The sequence below is a fragment of the Drosophila bipectinata genome, chromosome 3L (assembly GCF_030179905.1).
Source record: "Drosophila bipectinata strain 14024-0381.07 chromosome 3L, DbipHiC1v2, whole genome shotgun sequence".
NCBI lineage: Eukaryota > Metazoa > Arthropoda > Insecta > Diptera > Drosophilidae > Drosophila > Drosophila bipectinata.
This window is the reverse complement of record NC_091738.1, coordinates 163,367-183,337: the sequence shown is the minus strand read 5'-3', so window position 1 is coordinate 183,337 and position 19,971 is coordinate 163,367. Positions and strand designations below refer to the sequence as shown.

At 43.0% G+C, this 19,971-nt stretch overlaps 8 protein-coding genes across 8 annotated transcripts; 3 read left to right on the top strand and 5 right to left on the bottom strand.

Annotated features, from left to right (window-relative positions):
• The first annotated feature begins 114 nt into the window (after positions 1-114).
• On the top strand, positions 115-9,228 carry Gk1 (Glycerol kinase 1). Its single transcript, XM_017235611.3, has 3 exons — positions 115-648; positions 7,681-8,811; positions 8,879-9,228. Exons 1-3 carry the CDS (start codon positions 373-375, stop codon positions 9,092-9,094), a joined length of 1,623 nt encoding a protein of 540 aa, XP_017091100.2. The 5' UTR covers positions 115-372; the 3' UTR covers positions 9,095-9,228.
• On the bottom strand, positions 680-2,297 carry NitFhit (NFT-1 protein). Its single transcript, XM_017235612.3, has one exon. It carries the CDS (start codon positions 2,135-2,137, stop codon positions 737-739), a length of 1,401 nt encoding a protein of 466 aa, XP_017091101.2. The 5' UTR covers positions 2,138-2,297; the 3' UTR covers positions 680-736.
• On the bottom strand, positions 9,124-11,158 carry mri (BTB/POZ domain-containing protein mrityu). The gene is made up of 5 exons (XM_017235613.3): positions 11,012-11,158; positions 10,280-10,923; positions 9,965-10,162; positions 9,590-9,907; positions 9,124-9,525 (listed from the first exon to the last, which is right to left on the bottom strand). Exons 2-5 carry the CDS (start codon positions 10,851-10,853, stop codon positions 9,314-9,316), a joined length of 1,302 nt encoding a protein of 433 aa, XP_017091102.1. The 5' UTR covers positions 10,854-10,923; positions 11,012-11,158; the 3' UTR covers positions 9,124-9,313.
• Positions 11,159-11,162: 4 nt separating this feature from the next.
• On the bottom strand, positions 11,163-12,425 carry Neos (nuclear receptor coactivator protein neosin). The gene is made up of 2 exons (XM_017235616.2): positions 11,956-12,425; positions 11,163-11,894 (listed from the first exon to the last, which is right to left on the bottom strand). Exons 1-2 carry the CDS (start codon positions 12,369-12,371, stop codon positions 11,207-11,209), a joined length of 1,104 nt encoding a protein of 367 aa, XP_017091105.2. The 5' UTR covers positions 12,372-12,425; the 3' UTR covers positions 11,163-11,206.
• Positions 12,426-12,583: 158 nt separating this feature from the next.
• Positions 12,584-13,401, top strand: mRpL50 (mitochondrial ribosomal protein L50). Its single transcript, XM_017235618.3, has 3 exons — positions 12,584-12,668; positions 12,723-12,832; positions 12,891-13,401. Exons 1-3 carry the CDS (start codon positions 12,633-12,635, stop codon positions 13,318-13,320), a joined length of 576 nt encoding a protein of 191 aa, XP_017091107.2. The 5' UTR covers positions 12,584-12,632; the 3' UTR covers positions 13,321-13,401.
• A 378-nt stretch (positions 13,402-13,779) lies between these two features.
• Positions 13,780-14,890, top strand: mei-P22 (meiotic P22). The gene has a single exon (XM_017235572.3). It carries the CDS (start codon positions 13,854-13,856, stop codon positions 14,829-14,831), a length of 978 nt encoding a protein of 325 aa, XP_017091061.2. The 5' UTR covers positions 13,780-13,853; the 3' UTR covers positions 14,832-14,890.
• A 35-nt stretch (positions 14,891-14,925) lies between these two features.
• Cdc27 (cell division cycle protein 27) lies at positions 14,926-18,717 on the bottom strand. Its single transcript, XM_043209659.2, has 4 exons — positions 18,449-18,717; positions 18,022-18,128; positions 17,879-17,954; positions 14,926-17,805 (listed from the first exon to the last, which is right to left on the bottom strand). The coding sequence occupies exons 2-4, from the start codon at positions 18,043-18,045 to the stop codon at positions 15,185-15,187; spliced, it is 2,721 nt and encodes a 906-aa protein (XP_043065594.1). The 5' UTR covers positions 18,046-18,128; positions 18,449-18,717; the 3' UTR covers positions 14,926-15,184.
• A 113-nt stretch (positions 18,718-18,830) lies between these two features.
• Positions 18,831-19,860, bottom strand: MED4 (mediator complex subunit 4). Its single transcript, XM_017235623.3, has 2 exons — positions 19,521-19,860; positions 18,831-19,458 (listed from the first exon to the last, which is right to left on the bottom strand). The coding sequence occupies exons 1-2, from the start codon at positions 19,755-19,757 to the stop codon at positions 18,922-18,924; spliced, it is 774 nt and encodes a 257-aa protein (XP_017091112.1). The 5' UTR covers positions 19,758-19,860; the 3' UTR covers positions 18,831-18,921.
• Positions 19,861-19,971: the final 111 nt, after the last annotated feature.

Below are 19,971 nucleotides of genomic sequence, written 5' to 3'. Positions count from 1 at the left end.
AACCCATAAGAAAGAATTTGTATTAATTTTTATGTCAACAAATTTCACCTCTTTGCGAACTACCTAGTTTCCAAATTTTCCGCCGCATGAACACTCTTTTGCCTATTTGTTGTATCACTCTCATTCGCAATAAATATTTACAGTCGAAACGAGTTTGAACGGCTGCACCCACAAACAAGGTACTACGGAGATTGGCAAAGAGAGGGCTCGACGACGCCTTATCTCTTATCGTGGTTGTTTCCGTTGAATATGTCCAATAGATTCGAATAGCTAAATTAGTGTCGCCACAATCGCGAACGAGTGCACATACATAACCCTATTTATAGGTAGAGGTGAACTCTGGACACAACATATTTATTACCAAATCGAGGAATGGATTCTTCACCAACGTCCGATACCCCTTCGCGCCCACCAGCTCCGATCACGGGCCCATTTGTGGGCGCCATCGACGAGGGCACAACCTCGGCGCGATTCATAATTTTCCGCGCCGGCACCGATGACATTGTGTGTTATCACCAAATCGAGGTGGCCTCGATCTTCGCCAAAGAAGGATGGTGCGAGCAGGATCCCTTGGCTATTGCAAACACAGTCAACGAATGTATTGCTGGAGCTTGCCAGAAATTGGTCGCTGCTGGTGGTAAAGTCGAGGTAAAGTAAAAGTCAAAATATCCGCATTAAATGTGGGTTAATGGGTTTCTATTTATTGCAAAACATCGTGCAGAGTTTTTAAGAGGGACTAGCTGCAGTCCAAAAACGCGCGGTACCTCTGGGCCTCGTCGATCCTATCCTGGATTGTTCGCGGCGGTTTGTCCTCTGCTCGCTCATCCAATTTTATGTATATTTGGTCGTTAAAGCAGAAGTCTCCTTCTCTGCGAGGCATGACATGGAAGTGAACGTGTGGCACCGTTTGTCCGGCATGAGCTCCATCCTGGACGGTTACAGTGGCAGATGTGGTTTGATAAATCTTTTCAAGCATACGTTGCACCATGCAAACAGTGGCAAACAGATCAGCCATTTCCGCGCAGTCAAGACCACATAGACGAGATGTGACTCGCTTGGTAGACACCAGCACATGACCGTCCACCACGCAGCGAAGGTTCGTAAAAGCAAAGCAGAATTCCGACTCGTAAAATATAGTACGTTTATCCACTATATTCTTGGCAAAGAACCGATCTTCAGTAGGCTCCTTGCTTTTGATATTGTATGCCGTCAGGCTGTATAATTCGTTACGTCGGTGCTCGAAGCAGGGCATACTCTGGTACAGAGAATCCAATGTCGCAAGGTTTATTTCCGCGGTACCAAGGTTCAGTTCTTTTTCGGTGCCACAATCAGCTAGGACCCTGCCCCAGGGATCAACGATTATGCTTTGGCCCCAGCTTTGCCGCTTCTTATTGTGCCATCCCTGTTGCGCGGCGGCTACTACGAAGCACTGCGTCTCGATAGCTCTAGCACGCAGGAGGATCTCCCAGTGCGCTTTCCCTGTGGCATAAGTAAAAGCTGCTGGGTAGGTGAGAATCTGGGCGCCAAGCTTCCGTAGCAGAATTGACGTCTCTGCAAATCGCAGGTCGTAACAGATTTGTAGTCCCACCATGCCGACCGGTGTCTTCACAGGCCTCTCTAGGCGTTCCCCAGGGGATACAGTACTCGACTCGCGTAGTGTGATCTCCTTGGTGGTTGCGTCAAACAGATGCAGTTTGCGGTATACGGCAGCTAGTTCCCCCTTCTCATTGACCAGCACATGAGCATTGTATATTTTTCCCTCCGAGTTCCGCTCGTGTATTCCGCCGAGTGAAAGCCATATTTCGTTCGATTTGGCCAGCTCCCTGTACTGAGCCATAAGTTGACCATCCAATGTTTCGGAGAGCTCCAGGGTCTGCGCGCGATTTTCGCCTACAAAGTCGCAGCATTCGGGCAGGAAGAGCATGCTGACATTCTTCGACTTGGCCTGGGCTACCAGTTCCTGGACCTGGCAAAAGTTTGCAGCTTTGTCATTGGTGGAACGCATCTGGCCCACAGCAATGGTGGTGCTCGGCCTTTTACTACTGGGACAGTTCTCGACGGATTCACTTGCCATACTTCGAAATTGCTTTGGGCTGCTGACAATAATGCGTCGAGCTATTCTGACAAGGTTTGACATTGAAAACGGCCGACGTCGGAGTGCAAAATTTCCGTACAGTTACTGGTTACGTCGCTCACTTGGTTTGTTATCAATTATCCGCTCTCTTTTTCGTTGTTTACATCCGTCCCACCAGCCTACGTTCCTGATAATTTTGTGTCGGCTCTGAATGGCAACCAATGTGTACACACCAATACTTAAAAATAATACTAAAACATTTATTTATATAAAATTTTTAAAAAATCCGTTTTATACATATATGTTAAGCACTCTGACTATAACTAGTTCCACTAGATACCAGACTAGCACTCTGACTATAACTAGTTCCATTAGATATCTACATTTTAGATTAAAAATAAGTAACACCCCATTTTCAAGGGATCCCCTCACGAAAAATGGAAAAAAAATCAAAAAAATATTTTGCTTCAGGATTTTGATGCAGAATGGTAGAGAATCGATCCAGAAATCGTTTAAGGTACTCCGCTTGAGAATCGGATCAGAATTGGGGAAGATATAGCCATCACTGTGTGCCATATAGGAAAAACCCCATTTTCAAGGGATCCCCTCACGAAAAATGGACAAAAAATCTAAAAAATATTTTGCTTCAGGATTTTGATTCAGAATGGTAGAGAATCGATCCAGAAATCGTTTAAGGTACTCCGCTTGAGAATCGGATCAGAATTGGGGAAGATATAGCCATCACTGTGTGCCATATAGGGAAAACACCATTTTCAAGGGATCCCCTCACGAAAAATGAACAAAAAATCTAAAAAATATTTTGCTTTAGGATTTTGATGCAGAATGGTGGAGAATCGATCCAGAAATCGTTTAAGGTACTCCGCTTGCGAATCGGATCAGAATTGGGGAAGATATAGTCATCACTGTGTGCCATATAGGGAAAACACCATTCATATAGGGGAAACCCCATTTTCAAGGGATCCCCTCACGAAAAATGGACAAAAAATCTAAAAAATATTTTGCTTCAGGATTTTGATGCAGAATGGTAAAGAATCGATCCAGAAATCGTTAAAGGTACTCCTCTTGAGAATCGGATCAGAATTGGGGAAGATATAGCCATCACTGTGTGCCATATAGGGAAAACACCATTTTCAAGGGCTCCCCTCACGAAAAATGGACAAAAAATCTAAAAAATATTTTGCTTCAGGATTTTGATTCAGAATGGTAGAGAATCGATCCAGAAATCGTTTAAGGTACTCCGCTTGAGAATCGGATCAGAATTGGGGAAGATATAGCCATCACTGTGTGCCATATAGGGAAAACACCATTTTCAAGGGATCCCCTCACGAAAAATGAACAAAAAATCTAAAAAATATTTTGCTTTAGGATTTTGATGCAGAATGGTGGAGAATCGATCCAGAAATCGTTTAAGGTACTCCGCTTGAGAATCGGATCAGAATTGGGGAAGATATAGCCATCACTGTGTGCCATATAGGGAAAACCCCATTTTCAAGGGATCCCCTCACGAAAAATGAACAAAAAATCTAAAAAATATTTTGCTTCAGAATTTGGATGCAGAATGGTGGAGAATCGATCCAGAAATCGTTTAAGGTACTCCGCTTGAGAATCGGATCAGAATTGGGGAAGATATAGCCATCACTGTGTGCCATATAGGGAAAACCCCATTTTCAAGGGATCCCCTCACGAAAAATGAACAAAAAATCTAAAAAATATTTTGCTTCAGGATTTTGATGCAGAATGGTGGAGAATCGATCCAGAAATCGTTTAAGGTACTCCGCTTGAGAATCGGATCAGAATTGGGGAAGATATAGCCATCACTGTGTGCCATATAGGGAAAACCCCATTTTCAAGGGATCCCCTCACGAAAAATGAACAAAAAATCTAAAAAATATTTTGCTTCAGGATTTTGATGCAGAATGGTGGAGAATCGATCCAGAAATCGTTTAAGGTACTCCGCTTGAGAATCGGATCAGAATTGGGGAAGATATAGTCATCACTGTGTGCCATATAGGGAAAACACCATTCATATAGGGAAAACCCCATTTTCAAGGGATCCCCTCACGAAAAATGGAAAAAAAATCTAAAAAATATTTTGCTTCAGGATTTTGATGCAGAATGGTGGAGAATCGATCCAGAAATCGTTTAAGGTACTCCGCTTGAGAATCGGATCAGAATTGGGGAAGATATAGTCATCACTGTGTGCCATATAGGGAAAACCCCATTTTCAAGGGATCCCCTCACGAAAAATGAACAAAAAATCTAAAAAATATTTTGCTTCAGGATTTTGATGCAGAATGGTGGAGAATCGATCCAGAAATCGTTTAAGGTACTCCGCTTGAGAATCGGATCAGAATTGGGGAAGACATAGTCATCACTGTGTGCCATAGAGGGAAAACCCCATTTTCAAGGGATCCCCTTAAGAAAAATGAACAAAAAATCTAAAAAATATTTTGCTTCAGGATTTTGATGCAGAATGGTGGAGAATCGATCCAGAAATCGTTTAAGGTACTCCGCTTGAGAATCGGATCAGAATTGGGGAAGATATAGTCATCACTGTGTGCCATATAGGGAAAACACCATTTTCAAGGGATCCCCTCACGAAAAATGAACAAAAAATCTAAAAAATATTTTGCTTCAGGATTTTGATGCAGAATGGTGGAGAATCGATCCAGAAATCGTTTAAGGTACTCCGCTTGCGAATCGGATCAGAATTGGGGAAGATATAGTCATCACTGTGTGCCATATAGGGAAAACACCATTCATATAGGGGAAACCCCATTTTCAAGGGATCCCCTTACGAAAAATGGAAAAAAAATCTAAAAAATATTTTGCTTCAGGATTTTGATGCAGAATGGTGGAGAATCGATCCAGAAATCGTTTAAGGTACTCCGCTTGAGAATCGGATCAGAATTGGGGAAGATATAGTCATCACTGTGTGCCATATAGGGAAAACACCATTTTCAAGGGATCCCCTCACGAAAAATGAACAAAAAATCTAAAAAATATTTTGCTTCAGGATTTTGATGCAGAATGGTGGAGAATCGATCCAGAAATCGTTTAAGGTACTCCGCTTGAGAATCGGATCAGAATTGGGGAAGATATAGCCATCACTGTGTGCCATATAGGGAAAACCCCATTTTCAAGGGATCCCCTCACGAAAAATGAACAAAAAATCTAAAAAATATTTTGCTTCAGGATTTTGATCCAGAAATCGTTTAAGGTACTCCGCTTGAGAATCGGATCAGAATTGGGGAAGATATAGCCATCACTGTGTGCCATATAGGGAAAACCCCATTTTCAAGGGATCCCCTCACGAAAAATGAACAAAAAATCTAAAAAATATTTTGCTTCAGAATTTGGATGCAGAATGGTGGAGAATCGATCCAGAAATCGTTTAAGGTACTCCGCTTGAGAATCGGATCAGAATTGGGGAAGATATAGCCATCACTGTGTGCCATATAGGGAAAACCCCATTTTCAAGGGATCCCCTCACGAAAAATGAACAAAAAATCTAAAAAATATTTTGCTTCAGGATTTTGATGCAGAATGGTGGAGAATCGATCCAGAAATCGTTTAAGGTACTCCGCTTGAGAATCGGATCAGAATTGGGGAAGATATAGCCATCACTGTGTGCCATATAGGGAAAACCCCATTTTCAAGGGATCCCCTCACGAAAAATGAACAAAAAATCTAAAAAATATTTTGCTTCAGGATTTTGATGCAGAATGGTGGAGAATCGATCCAGAAATCGTTTAAGGTACTCCGCTTGAGAATCGGATCAGAATTGGGGAAGATATAGTCATCACTGTGTGCCATATAGGGAAAACACCATTCATATAGGGAAAACCCCATTTTCAAGGGATCCCCTCACGAAAAATGGAAAAAAAATCTAAAAAATATTTTGCTTCAGGATTTTGATGCAGAATGGTGGAGAATCGATCCAGAAATCGTTTAAGGTACTCCGCTTGAGAATCGGATCAGAATTGGGGAAGATATAGTCATCACTGTGTGCCATATAGGGAAAACCCCATTTTCAAGGGATCCCCTCACGAAAAATGAACAAAAAATCTAAAAAATATTTTGCTTCAGGATTTTGATGCAGAATGGTGGAGAATCGATCCAGAAATCGTTTAAGGTACTCCGCTTGAGAATCGGATCAGAATTGGGGAAGACATAGTCATCACTGTGTGCCATAGAGGGAAAACCCCATTTTCAAGGGATCCCCTTAAGAAAAATGAACAAAAAATCTAAAAAATATTTTGCTTCAGGATTTTGATGCAGAATGGTGGAGAATCGATCCAGAAATCGTTTAAGGTACTCCGCTTGAGAATCGGATCAGAATTGGGGAAGATATAGTCATCACTGTGTGCCATATAGGGAAAACACCATTTTCAAGGGATCCCCTCACGAAAAATGAACAAAAAATCTAAAAAATATTTTGCTTCAGGATTTTGATGCAGAATGGTGGAGAATCGATCCAGAAATCGTTTAAGGTACTCCGCTTGCGAATCGGATCAGAATTGGGGAAGATATAGTCATCACTGTGTGCCATATAGGGAAAACACCATTCATATAGGGGAAACCCCATTTTCAAGGGATCCCCTTACGAAAAATGGAAAAAAAATCTAAAAAATATTTTGCTTCAGGATTTTGATGCAGAATGGTGGAGAATCGATCCAGAAATCGTTTAAGGTACTCCGCTTGAGAATCGGATCAGAATTGGGGAAGATATAGCCATCACTGTGTGCCATATAGGGAAAACACCATTTTCAAGGGATCCCCTCACGAAAAATGGACAAAAAATCTAAAAAATATTTTGCTTCAGGATTTTGATGCAGAATGGTGGAGAATCGATCCAGAAATCGTTTAAGGTACTCCGCTTGAGAATCGGATCAGAATTGGGGAAGATATAGCCATCACTGTGTGCCATATAGGGAAAACCCCATTTTCAAGGGATCCCCTCACGAAAAATGAACAAAAAATCTAAAAAATATTTTGCTTCAGGATTTTGATGCAGAATGGTGGAGAATCGATCCAGAAATCGTTTAAGGTACTCCGCTTGAGAATCGGATCAGAATTGGGGAAGATATAGTCATCACTGTGTGCCATATAGGGAAAACCCCATTTTCAAGGGATCCCCTCACGAAAAATGAACAAAAAATCTAAAAAATATTTTGCTTCAGGATTTTGATGCAGAATGGTGGAGAATCGATCCAGAAATCGTTTAAGGTACTCCGCTTGAGAATCGGATCAGACCCTGAAGTATCAAAATAACACTACTTTCGTTTTTTTTTTAAGATTGAAAGTTCGAACTTTCTATAAATTCTATTTTGGGACATATGATCCGACCTCCTAATAAGGATCATAAGGATCGTTCCACTATATCCCACAGCTGCCATATAACTAAACAATTGGAAAAAGTATTTAGTATTTGGTAAAATTACCAGCTTTAGTATCTTTGGAGATAAAAGCTTTGGACTTTTTTTTTAAGTTTTGTATTTACAAAAATTGGTTTTATAATAAAAGCTAGCTTTCGTTTCTTGTTTTTTATATTTTAATATTTCTTCTTTTGTGACTAATTTTAGGATATTGTTACAATCGGAATAACCAACCAACGCGAGTCCACCGTTGTATGGAATCGCAACACAGGCCAGCCCTTGGCAAATGCCATAATTTGGTTGGACAATCGTACAACAAGCACCGTGGAGGAATTGTTGGAGACAATACCAAACAATGCTAGAAACATTAATTACTTGCGTCCTCTTTGCGGACTTCCCCTTTCTCCGTACTTCTCAGGTGTAAAGCTACGCTGGCTGCGCGACAATGTTCCAGTAGTAAGCCAGGCCATGGAGAAGGGCACCGCCATGTTTGGCACCATCGACACCTGGCTAATGTATTGCCTGACCGGAGGAAAGGATGGAGGGATACACAAGACGGACGTGACCAATGCATCGCGCACCATGTTGATGAACATTGAAACGCTGCAATGGGATACCAATTTGCTAAAGTTTTTCGGGCTGCCCAAAACCATTCTTCCCGAGATCTGTTCGAGCGCCGAATTCTATGGCAATATTGCTAATGGCGTACTCAAGGGAGTCAGCATCACTGCCGATTTGGGCGATCAACAAGCAGCTTTAGTGGGACAACAATGCCTGTCCAAAGGTCAGGCTAAGGCTACTTACGGAACGGGCTGTTTTCTCTTGTACAACACCGGGCCCTCCATTGTACACTCCCAGCACGGACTTCTTACCACGGTCGGCTATCAACTGGGCAGGAAGTCTGCTCCTTACTATGCCCTCGAAGGAAGTGTTTCTATTGCTGGAGCGGCTTTTAACTGGTTGCGAGACAATATGGGCATCATCCAGAACTCTGGGCAGATAGAGTCAATGGCCAACACGGTTGATAATTCCCTCGACGTTTATTTTGTGCCAGCCTTCAATGGACTTTATGCTCCGTACTGGAACCAAGATGCCAGGGGCGTCATCTGTGGGCTGAGTGAGGAGACTACAAGCGAGCACATTGTGCGAGCCACCTTGGAGGCGGTTTGTTTCCAAGTACGAGACATCCTCGACTCAATGCACAAGGATTGCAAAATTCCTTTGGCCAAGCTGATGGTGGACGGTGGCATGACTGTGAACAATCTTTTTCTGCAACTTCAGTCTGACTTAGTGGGGATTCAAGTGCTCCGGGCTAAAATTGCTGAAACCACCGCTTTGGTACGTAACTCTAAATTTTGCAATGACTAAGATTAAAGATCTTAAAATTTAACTTTTGAAATTTAAGGGCGCTGCCATGGCCGCATATAAAGCAGTGGAAAGCCGCTATTCTATGGAGGCACCACTTTCGAAGTCCGGTCCCCGGGAACCCATCAAACCCTCTATTAACGCCACCGAGAGGAATCTCCGTTACCAGAAGTGGAAAATGGCTATCGAGCGCTCTTTAAACTGGGAGACATCCACGCTTCCTCAGGGCGAACGCGAGGCTTTTGATGGAGCATAAAATCGTTCTTGCTAATAATTTACGATGCATTTGTTTGTCGTTTCGTTTATTTCGTAATGGTGCTTCGGGCCGAAAAATTATTTGTTTTCACAATTGGATTTTATTGTATATATAAAAAAGATGTTGATGACAAACGTAGAAAGCGTTTTCTGTGCGCTCTTCGGCTTTGCTGGCAGTGTGTTCCGCTCATCCACCGCCCGTTGCGTGTGGCCTGTTGGATCATACGTTCTCGTCCACGACTCCGCCCGCTCCACCAGCTGCTTGTTCCAGTTCATTGAGCATTACAACACCTCCTGCCGCCTCATCTACGGCAACCACTGCGGCTGGACCAGCCACGCCCATAGCTGCGGGAGCAGCGGCTACACCAACGGCAAATTCAGCGTTGTTTGGATGTGGATTAACCACAGCAATTGGTGGAATTGGGTTTCCACCTGAAAAGTAAATTAAAGTTGAAAATGCGTGAAGTCGTATCATAATGTTAACGTTCTGACTTACTTGCATCCAATTCCAAGGGCGGATCGGCATTTGCTTCGGCGAGATTCGTTACAGATTTCGATTTGACGCATTGAAAGTCCACATGGCGACTTTTAGCTTCTTCCTTTTCCCAGGACATGTGGATGAATGGACGCTGCACATAGCTATAGATCACTTCTGCCCGTCCACCGGGGCGTCTTCGAATCTTTTCCTTGTGGGTGGGGTATCCCTCAATACCGCAACGGATCTTCTTAAGCCCACGGTCTTTCATCACCTGTTTTGCGACATCTCGATTCTCGATGTACTTAAAAAAACGATGCATGGCAGTGCTATGAACGGCTGAACGGAAATGTTTATTAAACAAAAATTCTATTCTTTGTGAATATTTGAACTTACTTTGACAGTACTCCTCGCCCATTTGGGGTGGAAACTCTTCGTCCCAGTCGACCATATCGTCTTCAAGAAGCACAACCACGTGGCACTCCCGATCCCCACGTTGCGCAGACGCTACCATCAGAGGCAGAATTAAATCTTCCAAAAAGAGCTCAAACTGTTGGCGCGCTCCTTCGTTGCTGAGCTCATGGAGAAGGCCTCCTTTTTGTCAAACATAACAGAAGGCATGTTACAAGAAAGGAAGAGACGGAAAGAGCAAAGAGCAGAGGTGGCCAAAACTAAGGTTCGCGCGGGCAGATGCAAGCACTTTATACTCACTTAGGTTTTGGCATCGGACAGTTGTGGCGTCGAAGGGAATGAGAAGGTAGTCACAAGCTTCCTTCAGTTCCGGGACCGAAACAGTTGGTGGGCATCGGATTACACCGCTCTTGTAGTACTCCAGGATGGCCCTAAAGACCAAGTGAGAAATGCCATCAGCCACGTCGTACTCTCCGCGCTCGTTGGCGTGTGCGAACTGAAAGCCGGAGCCGAACATGGTGCCCAGCATTGTGGTTGGGTGGGCCGTAAGAAGAGACTGCTCGACCGTGAATCTAACTCCATCGACCAGCATGGATATCCTTTCGGGAGGTGCTTGAAGACGTCCACCGACACCGGTCGAGGTTGTCGCCTGGCCACTCGTCGATGCTCCTACGGGCGATTTGCCGTCATGCTTGGCAGCGCCTCCGCCACCAGACATGTTGTGCTGCGGACGGTTCAAACGGCTGCGATTTTTTAAGATTCGCCTTCGTCGCTCCTCAGCCGCCTCGAGATTCTCCTCACTGCTGTCGCTGCTGTACGTATCCTGCTTTTGGGGCTGCTTGTTGTTGCTGTTGCTGCTGGGAGTGGTGGACATGGTTGTGGCGTTTTTCTAAGCCGCTTTACATACATGTATGTAATTCTCGAACTTGAGACAAAGAAGCGATCTGTTGACGCGAAAATGGAAAATTAGACATACGCGATAGGAAAATGCCACTGCTTATCAGCCGACTTTCGTGGTCCCATTTACTTTACCTATGTGCGACTGTTGCCCTTTTACATATAGTTATAAATATACATATTTCTTTTCGATGCGTTTGTTTTTTTTTTCATTACTACCAGGCAGTGTTACCAGGCTTCAAAATTGCCTATCACCAACTATGAGTCGTAAAAAGGAACAATGGGATTGAAACACGAGCGAAGTTTATTTGATTCAAATTTAAAAATTTTTTAAAAAAACTCTGACACAGCCTCCAACACATCAGAGTTGTAAATACTCTCCAATGCAGCCATGACACGTTGATCCGACAGTAGCTCTATCAGGCGGTGGTCCTCTTTAACCGCATCAAGAGTAGAATACAATAGATTACTTTTGATGTCGGTAACATCTGGTTTGTTCATTATGTTAAGGATCTTTTTTTGCTGAACGATTTCCGGGTCAGGAGCGTTCAGTTTTGACACGGCATTTGCCTCACCCACCTCTTTCTTCAGTTGCTCCTCCCTTTCGTCTTCTAGGTATTTAATGACACACTCGTACTGCAAAGCAGTCAACAAATGGTTGTCCGCTAATCGGTTTAACAGTTGCTGAATTTTCTCTGGGTGGCGATGTCCTCTTTGAACGAATTGTGCCGGAGTGACCACCGCATCCCGCTGCTTCTTTAGCCTGAAGTCAGTGGCTATCAGGGTGATGGCATCTTCTAGCGGCATATTGCGGTGCTCTGCAGGAACCCCATAAAGTATATTAACAGTAATGCTGTTAAGGGCTTCATGTTGAGGTGTGACGACTACAGCGTACAAGCAGCCTCGTGACGAGATATTGGCCAACACTTTGCCTAGCATTACGTCCTCGTTGGGGAACAGCACATCCACTCGCATCCCACAACCCCTGAGACGGTCTTCAATGTTCTCTGCATATTCGCTGAAATGAAGAGTTAATTTAAAAAATTGCGCATATCTAACTGGTATTTTAACCGGCTTACGTGTTATCCCTGTTAACCACTATAATCTCGCAGTCGTTAATAAGGGCATCTTCAGCTTCCACCGCCGACATGGCGAGTCCCCCTTGAACGGCTACATGTGGCGGAGGTTTTGGAGGCGAGTTTTTATTTGGATTGCAATTAGGCACTTTTCCTTTTTGGCTGGCGTTTCTTACAGTCAATTGTTTTGACTTGAATATAGACTTGTGCAATGCGGATGCAGCTTTGTTGGCTATTTCCTCCGATTCAAATTGTACAAATCCATAATTTTTCTGCACCATTGATCCCAAAACCTTTCCGTAAGGCTGACAAATGCTTACGATCTCTTCGCGTGTACAGTTTGGAATGTTACCTAAGAAAACGCGGCTTTTTATTAGTTTTGGGTCTTTTGTTATGTTGTATCCTGAAGTTTCTGTCATAATTTTATTCTCAGAACTGTCAAAACAATACAGAATAATAAAATCAATTATAGTGTGACCAGCTAAAGTTTAAAAACAAATTCTGTTACAAATTATTACTACACCTTCTGTATGAATCAAAATTTTCACCCAAACATAATATTTTATATGGTTTCAGAAACTTTATGCAAAACGTACTCTAATATATTTTACAATTGTTCGAATCTTAAAATAAATTTATAACAATAGGCTTTCAACTTTTTTTTCTCTGGTCACATTGATATGGTCATGGCAGCGAATTTACGTAAAACCTTAATCGTGGGTAAAAAAATAATAATTTATATCATATAAGTAAAACTAATTCTCTTTTAGACTGATGGAAACATGCGAAGGGGATTCGCTTCCGCCGCTAAGCTGTTAAAAAGCCAACCCGCCAAAATTTATTCACTTACGGCTGTCGGAGAGTCTATTGCCGCTAAGGGGTAAATAAGTGGTCTATCTTCACACGAAGCTGTAACTTAAATCAATTTTTATTTAAAGTTTTCTGCGTCCCCACAAATCTTACACACCACCTGCCGATGCAGCTGATAGGATTCGCTCTGTGGCTTCATCACTTCAATTAAAAGGGGATAAGATTGGTGATCTCTCTGAAAAATTCAAATTTTTGTCCGCGTGCTTCCAGGAACTCAAACACGGAGTACCCAACTCTCAGGTGCACGAGTTAAATACTATAAGCGATGTGATCATCTTTTACGAGACATCTGTTGACACAACTGTCCCGCTAGACGCACTGAAGCGCGTTGAACTACCAGAGAACCTACACATTCAGTACGAATATTTGCGGTTCAATCCAGAGACGGACACTAAATTCAATGGACAGACTGCGTTCCCAAAGAGTTCAACGCTAGTGACCGGTCTCAAGTACCGCGGCAAGTACGAAGGGAATGAAGCCAAACGATCGTGGCCTTAGTCAAAGCATCATTTAGTTGTTATTGATTTAAATTTAATAAATTGTGGGTTTCTCTAGAAACTTGGCCACCGCTTTTGTTAAGTCGCTGTTTTTGGAATTATGTTTGGAACAAAATGAGGAAACTGATGTCAGTGTTGGTGGAATTGATAGATCCTTTGGAGTATTTTTTTTTTTAGATAAATATTTTATCTTTGAATATGAATTTATCAATATTCTTTCTCATTTACATATGTAAAATGCACATATATATGTATGTGTTTATCAACTAAATAGACTTATCGGAAACTTATTTCGGTGTAAAAAGTATAAGTAAATAGGAGCTACTAACAAAAATGTTTGTAGTTTGTTTTTTTAAATTCATCATGTTATTAACTTTGTACATACTTGTCAGCCCTAAGCATAGGGCTCTGGTATAAGCCATAAAATATCGATTACATTCGATAAGTTTTAATCAAAAAAATTTATAACTGTCCAACGGAAGTTTAAAATATTGTTAAAATGTTATATCTGGTGCTTATTCTTGTTTTTAAATAATGAGTGTAACATCTCCGAATCCAAGTGTGGCCTCAACATATTTTTCGGAGTTTGAGCAAGAAAATGAGTGCTCCCAGAAACGACGATCTCTAAGGTTGATCGAAAAGGAGTCCCGATCATTGGCCAATTCTGCACGAACATGCAAATCTCCGCAATTGTTTGGGGAAACCCAGGAGGAGTGTAGTCAGATATTATGCCAGCAGCTCTGTCCAACCAAAATCGTCCATTTAAAGAATGAAGAGACAGCTAATTCAGCAGGGGCCTCAGAAGATACGTTGTATTTTAAACCAGATGAAAAAGTTCAATCTCTTCACCGATCTACTAGGATTATGTATCTCAAGCAGGAAAAAGAAGACAAGAAACTAATATCCAAAGCATCAGAAGGTTCTGGTCGCACGGTAAATCGAAAAAGAAAGGCAGATACTCAGCCAAAATGTAAGCCAGGACGAAAAAGAAAGCCGCCTGCTGAATCCCACACACTTTCTAAAACTATAGAACATCCACCCTTATTAGATACATTACCCTCTACATCAAAGCTCCCTCTTCAATACCCAGCGCATTTTGTTCACCAGTTGCCACCTACGAAGGAAAAAGCCATCTTTGTACACAATCAATCTTTGACGACTCCCGCAGTTCAACTTCAAGAATTGTGCCCCACACCAGAGTCGACACCAATGCTTACCACAGAGGGCGTGGACCCACCAGACGCAGATTCCGATAGCTCTATGACAATCTCCTTGAGCGATTCCATTGGAGAAATATTTGGAACCAAAGATATATGCACCATATTAAACGTAGAGTGTCCGAGGCAGTATATTCTAATTGAAGATCACCTTCCTGCAATGGCCACCATGCTTAATGTGGAATTGAGTCGCTTGCAAAGCGTTTTGGATATTATACAACGTCTGACTCACGAGCAGATCGTTCAATTTTCTATAAATCAAGATGACGAAGTCCAGCTTAAATTAAATAAGTAATATGTAGTTCATAATTTTTCCCAAATGTCGTATAAATCTCCCTAAAATTCATAAGATATACATTTTTCGTATATTTATAAGTGGTATTTAATTTTTTTTTGTTTTTGCCTTAGACTTTCAGAGTGCACAATTTTGTTTAAACCTTTTACTTTGTTGTATATTTTAAATTACTAATTCTAAACGTTATCTAGACTTTATTATAATTCATAATTGGTTTGCTTCTCCCCTCGGCGACAAATCAGCAGCAATCAATCTGGGTTTTTTTGACTCATCTCGCCACCACATTTTTATGCTCTTGCTGTTTGCGTATTTTGTTTTATGTATATACAACCGCGTGGATATAGTGTCGATCTCTAGTACTCGCTTTCATAACTGCCGTCTTGTTGCGCCTGTGTAGAATCATCCGAACGCTCAGAGGTGGGCTCCAGATCAACGTCCAGCGCTGTGTTGTTGGCCGGACAACAGCTGGGATGGGCCATGGAGTCGAAGGCATCTTTGATTTGGTTGTTGGCACCCTTTGGATCGAGATCGGTGGCCCAGCTAAAGTGCATCAGAGCCAGGTCCATGTTTCCAAGTGTCTTGTGTATCTTGCCAATAAGATAAAACACCACCGATTCCTTGGGTACTATCTCCTTAAGCTCTTCCAGCTCCCGCAGTGCCTCTTGATACTTACCAAGCGAAAAGTATATCGAACCCCGATGAAAACGGGTCAAAGGATTTTTGGGGTCCAAGGCCGCGGCTGTGTTTAGTGTCTGCAGGGATAGGTCCTTTTTCTTCATGCAGTACTGCATAGCGCCTATGTGGACTAGGATTACAGAGTTCTGTGGATTTATTTTCAGTGCTTTCACATAGTGAATCTCCGCCAGTTCGTGCTTTTCCTGCTTTGAGTAGATGGTACCAATACCGAACCAGGCGTTGTAGTGGCGGGGATCGCGCACCACTGCTGCTCTGAAGTAATCCATTGCTTTGTCGAACTCCTCGGTCAGTACTAGCTCATGTCCCAAGAGAGTGTAGCTGTAGACAAAGTCCGGATCCACTTGCACGGCCCGTTTGAAGAACTTGATAGCGGTTTCGTGTTCCTTTTGAAGGGAGAAACAATTGCCGGATACACACCAGGTCACCGGATTAGTCTTGTTCTGGTTGATCAAATCCTGGGCCAAAGAAGAGAGTTCCACCTCTCGTTGCAAGTGCCACAAAGAGCTTGAGTAGATCTCCATATAATCTAGGCGACATGGCTCTGCCTTATGAATGCTTTCAAAGATTGTTACTGCATTCTCATACTCGCGCATCTCGTACCTTGCCAGTCCAATCAGTGACTGCACCCAACTGGAATTAAGATGATTTTTTGGTATCGTCGTCTCCAACTGCTTTATAGCAGCCTTGCACTGGAAGTTGGACAACAGTTGATAGGCTTCGGCTAAGTCACGAAGCAGAGCCATCAGTCCGTCGGCAGATTGCTTCTTCAGTCCCAACAGCTGATGGGCCATCGTTTGGGCATTGTTGAGGCTATTGTTTAGCAGCACTTTTGCCTCTTCGGCGGCAGTGCGCCCATTAGCGTTGTTGTTTGCTCCCGATGATGTGATGGTTTCCACCTTTTCCTTACGCTTTTCGGAGAGGTGATGAGACTTTTCCTCGATCAGTTCGTTATTCAGGCAGATCTTAGTCATCCGCGACTTGGTTTTCCTAGGCGGCGAGCGTGGTTGCACAAATTTATTGTTGGTTATGTTGGGTGATTTGTTATTCTCCTTAACCGAGTACGCGGAGTTACTAAACAGTCGCGAACTGCGACGCACTGCAGCATTAGCGTTGGGCGCAACGTTTATATTACCATTATTGCCCACATTGTTGTTATTTGGAGTGCGGGGAGTGATGTTTCCCGCCTGAGCAAAAACGGCGGGCTTGTTAAGGCTGCTCTCTTTGCGATTTATTAGTCCACCGACGTGCGTTTTCAGTTTCTTGCCCATTATCTTGGGCTCCTGATTAACCTCAACCAGCATCTGCGGCATCGGAGAATAGCTGCTGATGTTCATTACGGGAGTGTGGGCACCAATAAAGGAGCCATCGCCGCCGGTGCATGGACTAGTCAGAGGCATGACACCGAAGCTAGGAGTAGGTGGTGAGATGGCCGAAAGATATTTGAATTGCTTTCGAAACGGTGTACCGCTGCTCATGTCATATAGCTGCTGGTGTTGCTGCACAGACGAATCGTGTGTGAAGCCCCCCATTGGAGTGTCTTCCAGCAACGCCAGCATGCTGGAGTTTTGCATCAGACTACCTCCGCGGAGCATACTGATCGAGCTGTTGAGATTGTTATTGTTATTATTGTTGTTTATGGGCGTCATCAGATTGCTGTTATGGTTCTGGTTTTGATTTTGATTCTGGATGAGCTGCTGTGATTGCTGCTGTTGCTGGTCCACCGGGGTGGTCAATATGTAGTTTGAAATATTGCTTAGGTTATTAACGAGCGACTGGTTCACCTGCTGTTGTTGTAGGTGCGGTTCGGCGCCGAAGAGCACCATTGAGTTGGCGCTGCTACCTTGACAGGTGTTGAACACATCCGTACTTTGAATTTGGAATATAGATGCCGCGTCTGTGTCCTGGCCCAGCAGGCACAGGTCAGCAAAGGCGTGCCACATGAAAGGATTAAGTTTGAGGGCACGTCGTAGCGCACTAACGGCCAGTTTATTGCGCTCCGTTCGCACGCAGATCTGCGCCATCAGTTGATAGGCGAAACAGGCCAACTCTCCAAAGTCTTTTTGGAGTTCTTCGAAGTTTTTGTTGTCCGCGAACCCGGACGCGATCAGTGCACTCTCCGCTTCGGCAAACTTCTTAAGCTCGTAGGCGCATTTGGCTTGTAGGAATCGGCACTGTGGTGACTTACGCCCCTTCTCTTTCAGGAGCCAATAGGCCTGGTGCACCTGATTAGAGCGAAAGTAACTAGTGCCCAGCAGGAATATCGTATCGTCGCTCTCCACTGTAAAAAAATTCAAATAAACAAAGTATAAATAATTAATGAATCTGGAAACCTAGAGGACCTTGACCTTTACCTTCCGCGCACAGTCGCTCCGCCAGGAAAACAGCATCTTTGAGGTCGTAGTAATTCATACAATGCCATATGGCGGCCTTTTGGTGGAACGAGACAGAGGGAGATTAGAAAGCAGTCAGGTGCATGAAGAAGCTATCGATTTACCTGTACGGGCTCTTGAATCATCATATTGGGTGACTTTGTTTGGGGGGCGCAACCAACTACTTGGCAAGGGACTCCAATAACGTTTTCGGCTTAAGGCGGCTCCAATTCTGTGTTTTTTTTACAATAATTCAAACATGCAGTGTATACAAATAGAACAAATTATTATCATGTCGCCTTCGCACACGCTACTTGCAAATTTTCCAAAAATATATTAGCACTATTTGTGGTAGTGAAAAGAAAAAGTGTATGCAGCTCGAAAGCTTCGGATTTGGTTTCGGATGCGACCCGCTGTTGCTGCTGGCGGCGGTATTGATGGTTCCCTGACCACTCCACTCATATACCACTTCCACTTTAGAAATTGCAATTGGTTTGAGTCGAGCCTTCGCCTTCTGTACACACACACTGTTGGGCCTAGCGTTTTCCGTACTTGTGTTTAGGGGTTTTCTTTCTTTACAGACGCACACGTATGTGAAATGCGGGAGGCGCCAACATAGGACTACACCTTTGCAACATTTTTATTACTAAAAACACGATGCATTGGCGTTGCATTCCATTTTTAAAAGTAAAACTAAAATATGTCCGTGCTAAGAGCTGTCAAAGTATCGATAACACGAAGTATATATCGATAAAAGTATAGCGTCACGCGGTAGCACAAAATGGACAGATGGTATTTTCGGTATAAATGCAGTATCTGAATTAATTTTAATATAATGACCCAAATTAAAAAATTATATATTTAAAATATGAAGCTTACTACGTTACTTTTAAGAGAAAACTTTCGACAAATGACTACTTTTCTCCAGAAACACTTTTTATATAAATGCCATTTTACTAACAAAGCGCCTTTAATAATACTAAATATAAGCTTATATTTATGGTAAGATACACTACACTCTGGTCCTATTGAGAGTCGCTAGAGCTAGAGCTTGAGCTGTCCGTAGACATCACCTCAACGTCGTCTTGGGCGCGAGTCTCTAGTGCTACTGTATTTCCTGAAGCGCCCATGGTCATGTGAAGCTCGCCCAGGTTCCAGTTGAATTGGTTTTGATAGGAGTTTGGAACCTCGCCGCTGGCACCGGCTCCGCTGCTACTTCCACTGCTCCCTAAGTTACGCTGCTGATCTGAGGCCATTCCACTGTTCTGATGTGTAACGGGTCCCCCGTTTAAGTTCTGTTCCGACTTGCCGAGAAGACCGTTGCGCATTTCAATATCTGTTGGATACGGACGCCGCAAATCTCCGATACACCATGTGAGCGGGGCACTGACAGCGTTGGCGGAGCTAATACGGTGGGCGTACTTGATAAGCTCCTCTGAGGAAACTGGACGTTTGTTAGCTTGGTTTATGCTGGCCAATTTTTGTCGTGCCTGAAAAATGGCAGTGGACAGGATGGACTCGGCATCCTTTAGGGATTTCTGAAGTTTCTGAATTTCTCTGTCCTGTACAATAGTCATTCCCGATTATAGAATCCATACAAGCATAAAAGATACATGCTACTTACATGCACCTCAACCTTGGCACGAAGTTTATCCATCGCATCTTCCACTTTGGCCTGCTCATCGGCCAGTTCAAGCATTTTGCGAAGTTCCTCGTCTTTGGCAACCAGAAGGTCCAACAAGTCGGCTAACTCTGTGCTAGATATTTTTTGATGCGCTTGCTCAATCAGCTCTTTTGAAATCATCTCCATATCGTCGACCAAAAGCAGCAGACGCTCCTTAGTGCTCAAGTGAAACGACATTACCTCGGAAAAGTCCAAAATAAGGTCAATTTTGCAAATTGTTTGTTTTATTTCTGGCCGGTGCAGTGTGACCGCTTTTAGATAGTTAACTTACACTAATAAATACTAAATAAATGGTATTAAAATACTACATTTGGGAACCATTCAGCGTTGCCGGACTATCTTAAGATTCAAAAATATTCAAATACAAATTTTATCTGAAAGTTTTTCAATA

What these genes read in the sequence shown, in the direction of transcription:
- Gk1 (XM_017235611.3), top strand. Translation starts at nt 373, where the DNA reads ATGGATTCTTCACCAACGTCCGATACCCCTTCGCGCCCACCAGCTCCG. An exon ending in CTGCTGGTGGTAAAGTCGAG is followed by an intron (nt 649 to 7,680) that starts GTAAAGTAAAAG and finishes GACTAATTTTAG; the next exon opens with GATATTGTTACAATCGGAAT. An exon ending in TTGCTGAAACCACCGCTTTG is followed by an intron (nt 8,812 to 8,878) that starts GTACGTAACTCT and finishes TTGAAATTTAAG; the next exon opens with GGCGCTGCCATGGCCGCATA.
- NitFhit (XM_017235612.3), bottom strand. Translation starts at nt 2,137, where the DNA reads ATGTCAAACCTTGTCAGAATAGCTCGACGCATTATTGTCAGCAGCCCA.
- mri (XM_017235613.3), bottom strand. Translation starts at nt 10,853, where the DNA reads ATGTCCACCACTCCCAGCAGCAACAGCAACAACAAGCAGCCCCAAAAG. An exon ending in TGTCCGATGCCAAAACCTAA is followed by an intron (nt 10,163 to 10,279) that starts GTGAGTATAAAG and finishes TTTGACAAAAAG; the next exon opens with GAGGCCTTCTCCATGAGCTC. An exon ending in GGGCGAGGAGTACTGTCAAA is followed by an intron (nt 9,908 to 9,964) that starts GTAAGTTCAAAT and finishes ATTTCCGTTCAG; the next exon opens with CCGTTCATAGCACTGCCATG.
- Neos (XM_017235616.2), bottom strand. Translation starts at nt 12,371, where the DNA reads ATGACAGAAACTTCAGGATACAACATAACAAAAGACCCAAAACTAATA. An exon ending in GTGGTTAACAGGGATAACAC is followed by an intron (nt 11,895 to 11,955) that starts GTAAGCCGGTTA and finishes TCTTCATTTCAG; the next exon opens with CGAATATGCAGAGAACATTG.
- mRpL50 (XM_017235618.3), top strand. Translation starts at nt 12,633, where the DNA reads ATGGTCATGGCAGCGAATTTACGTAAAACCTTAATC. An exon ending in ATTTACGTAAAACCTTAATC is followed by an intron (nt 12,669 to 12,722) that starts GTGGGTAAAAAA and finishes ATTCTCTTTTAG; the next exon opens with ACTGATGGAAACATGCGAAG. An exon ending in GAGTCTATTGCCGCTAAGGG is followed by an intron (nt 12,833 to 12,890) that starts GTAAATAAGTGG and finishes TTTTATTTAAAG; the next exon opens with TTTTCTGCGTCCCCACAAAT.
- mei-P22 (XM_017235572.3), top strand. Translation starts at nt 13,854, where the DNA reads ATGAGTGTAACATCTCCGAATCCAAGTGTGGCCTCAACATATTTTTCG.
- Cdc27 (XM_043209659.2), bottom strand. Translation starts at nt 18,045, where the DNA reads ATGATGATTCAAGAGCCCGTACAG. An exon ending in TGATTCAAGAGCCCGTACAG is followed by an intron (nt 17,955 to 18,021) that starts GTAAATCGATAG and finishes TTCCACCAAAAG; the next exon opens with GCCGCCATATGGCATTGTAT. An exon ending in GGAGCGACTGTGCGCGGAAG is followed by an intron (nt 17,806 to 17,878) that starts GTAAAGGTCAAG and finishes ATTTTTTTACAG; the next exon opens with TGGAGAGCGACGATACGATA.
- MED4 (XM_017235623.3), bottom strand. Translation starts at nt 19,757, where the DNA reads ATGTCGTTTCACTTGAGCACTAAGGAGCGTCTGCTGCTTTTGGTCGAC. An exon ending in GTGCCAAGGTTGAGGTGCAT is followed by an intron (nt 19,459 to 19,520) that starts GTAAGTAGCATG and finishes ACTATTGTACAG; the next exon opens with GACAGAGAAATTCAGAAACT.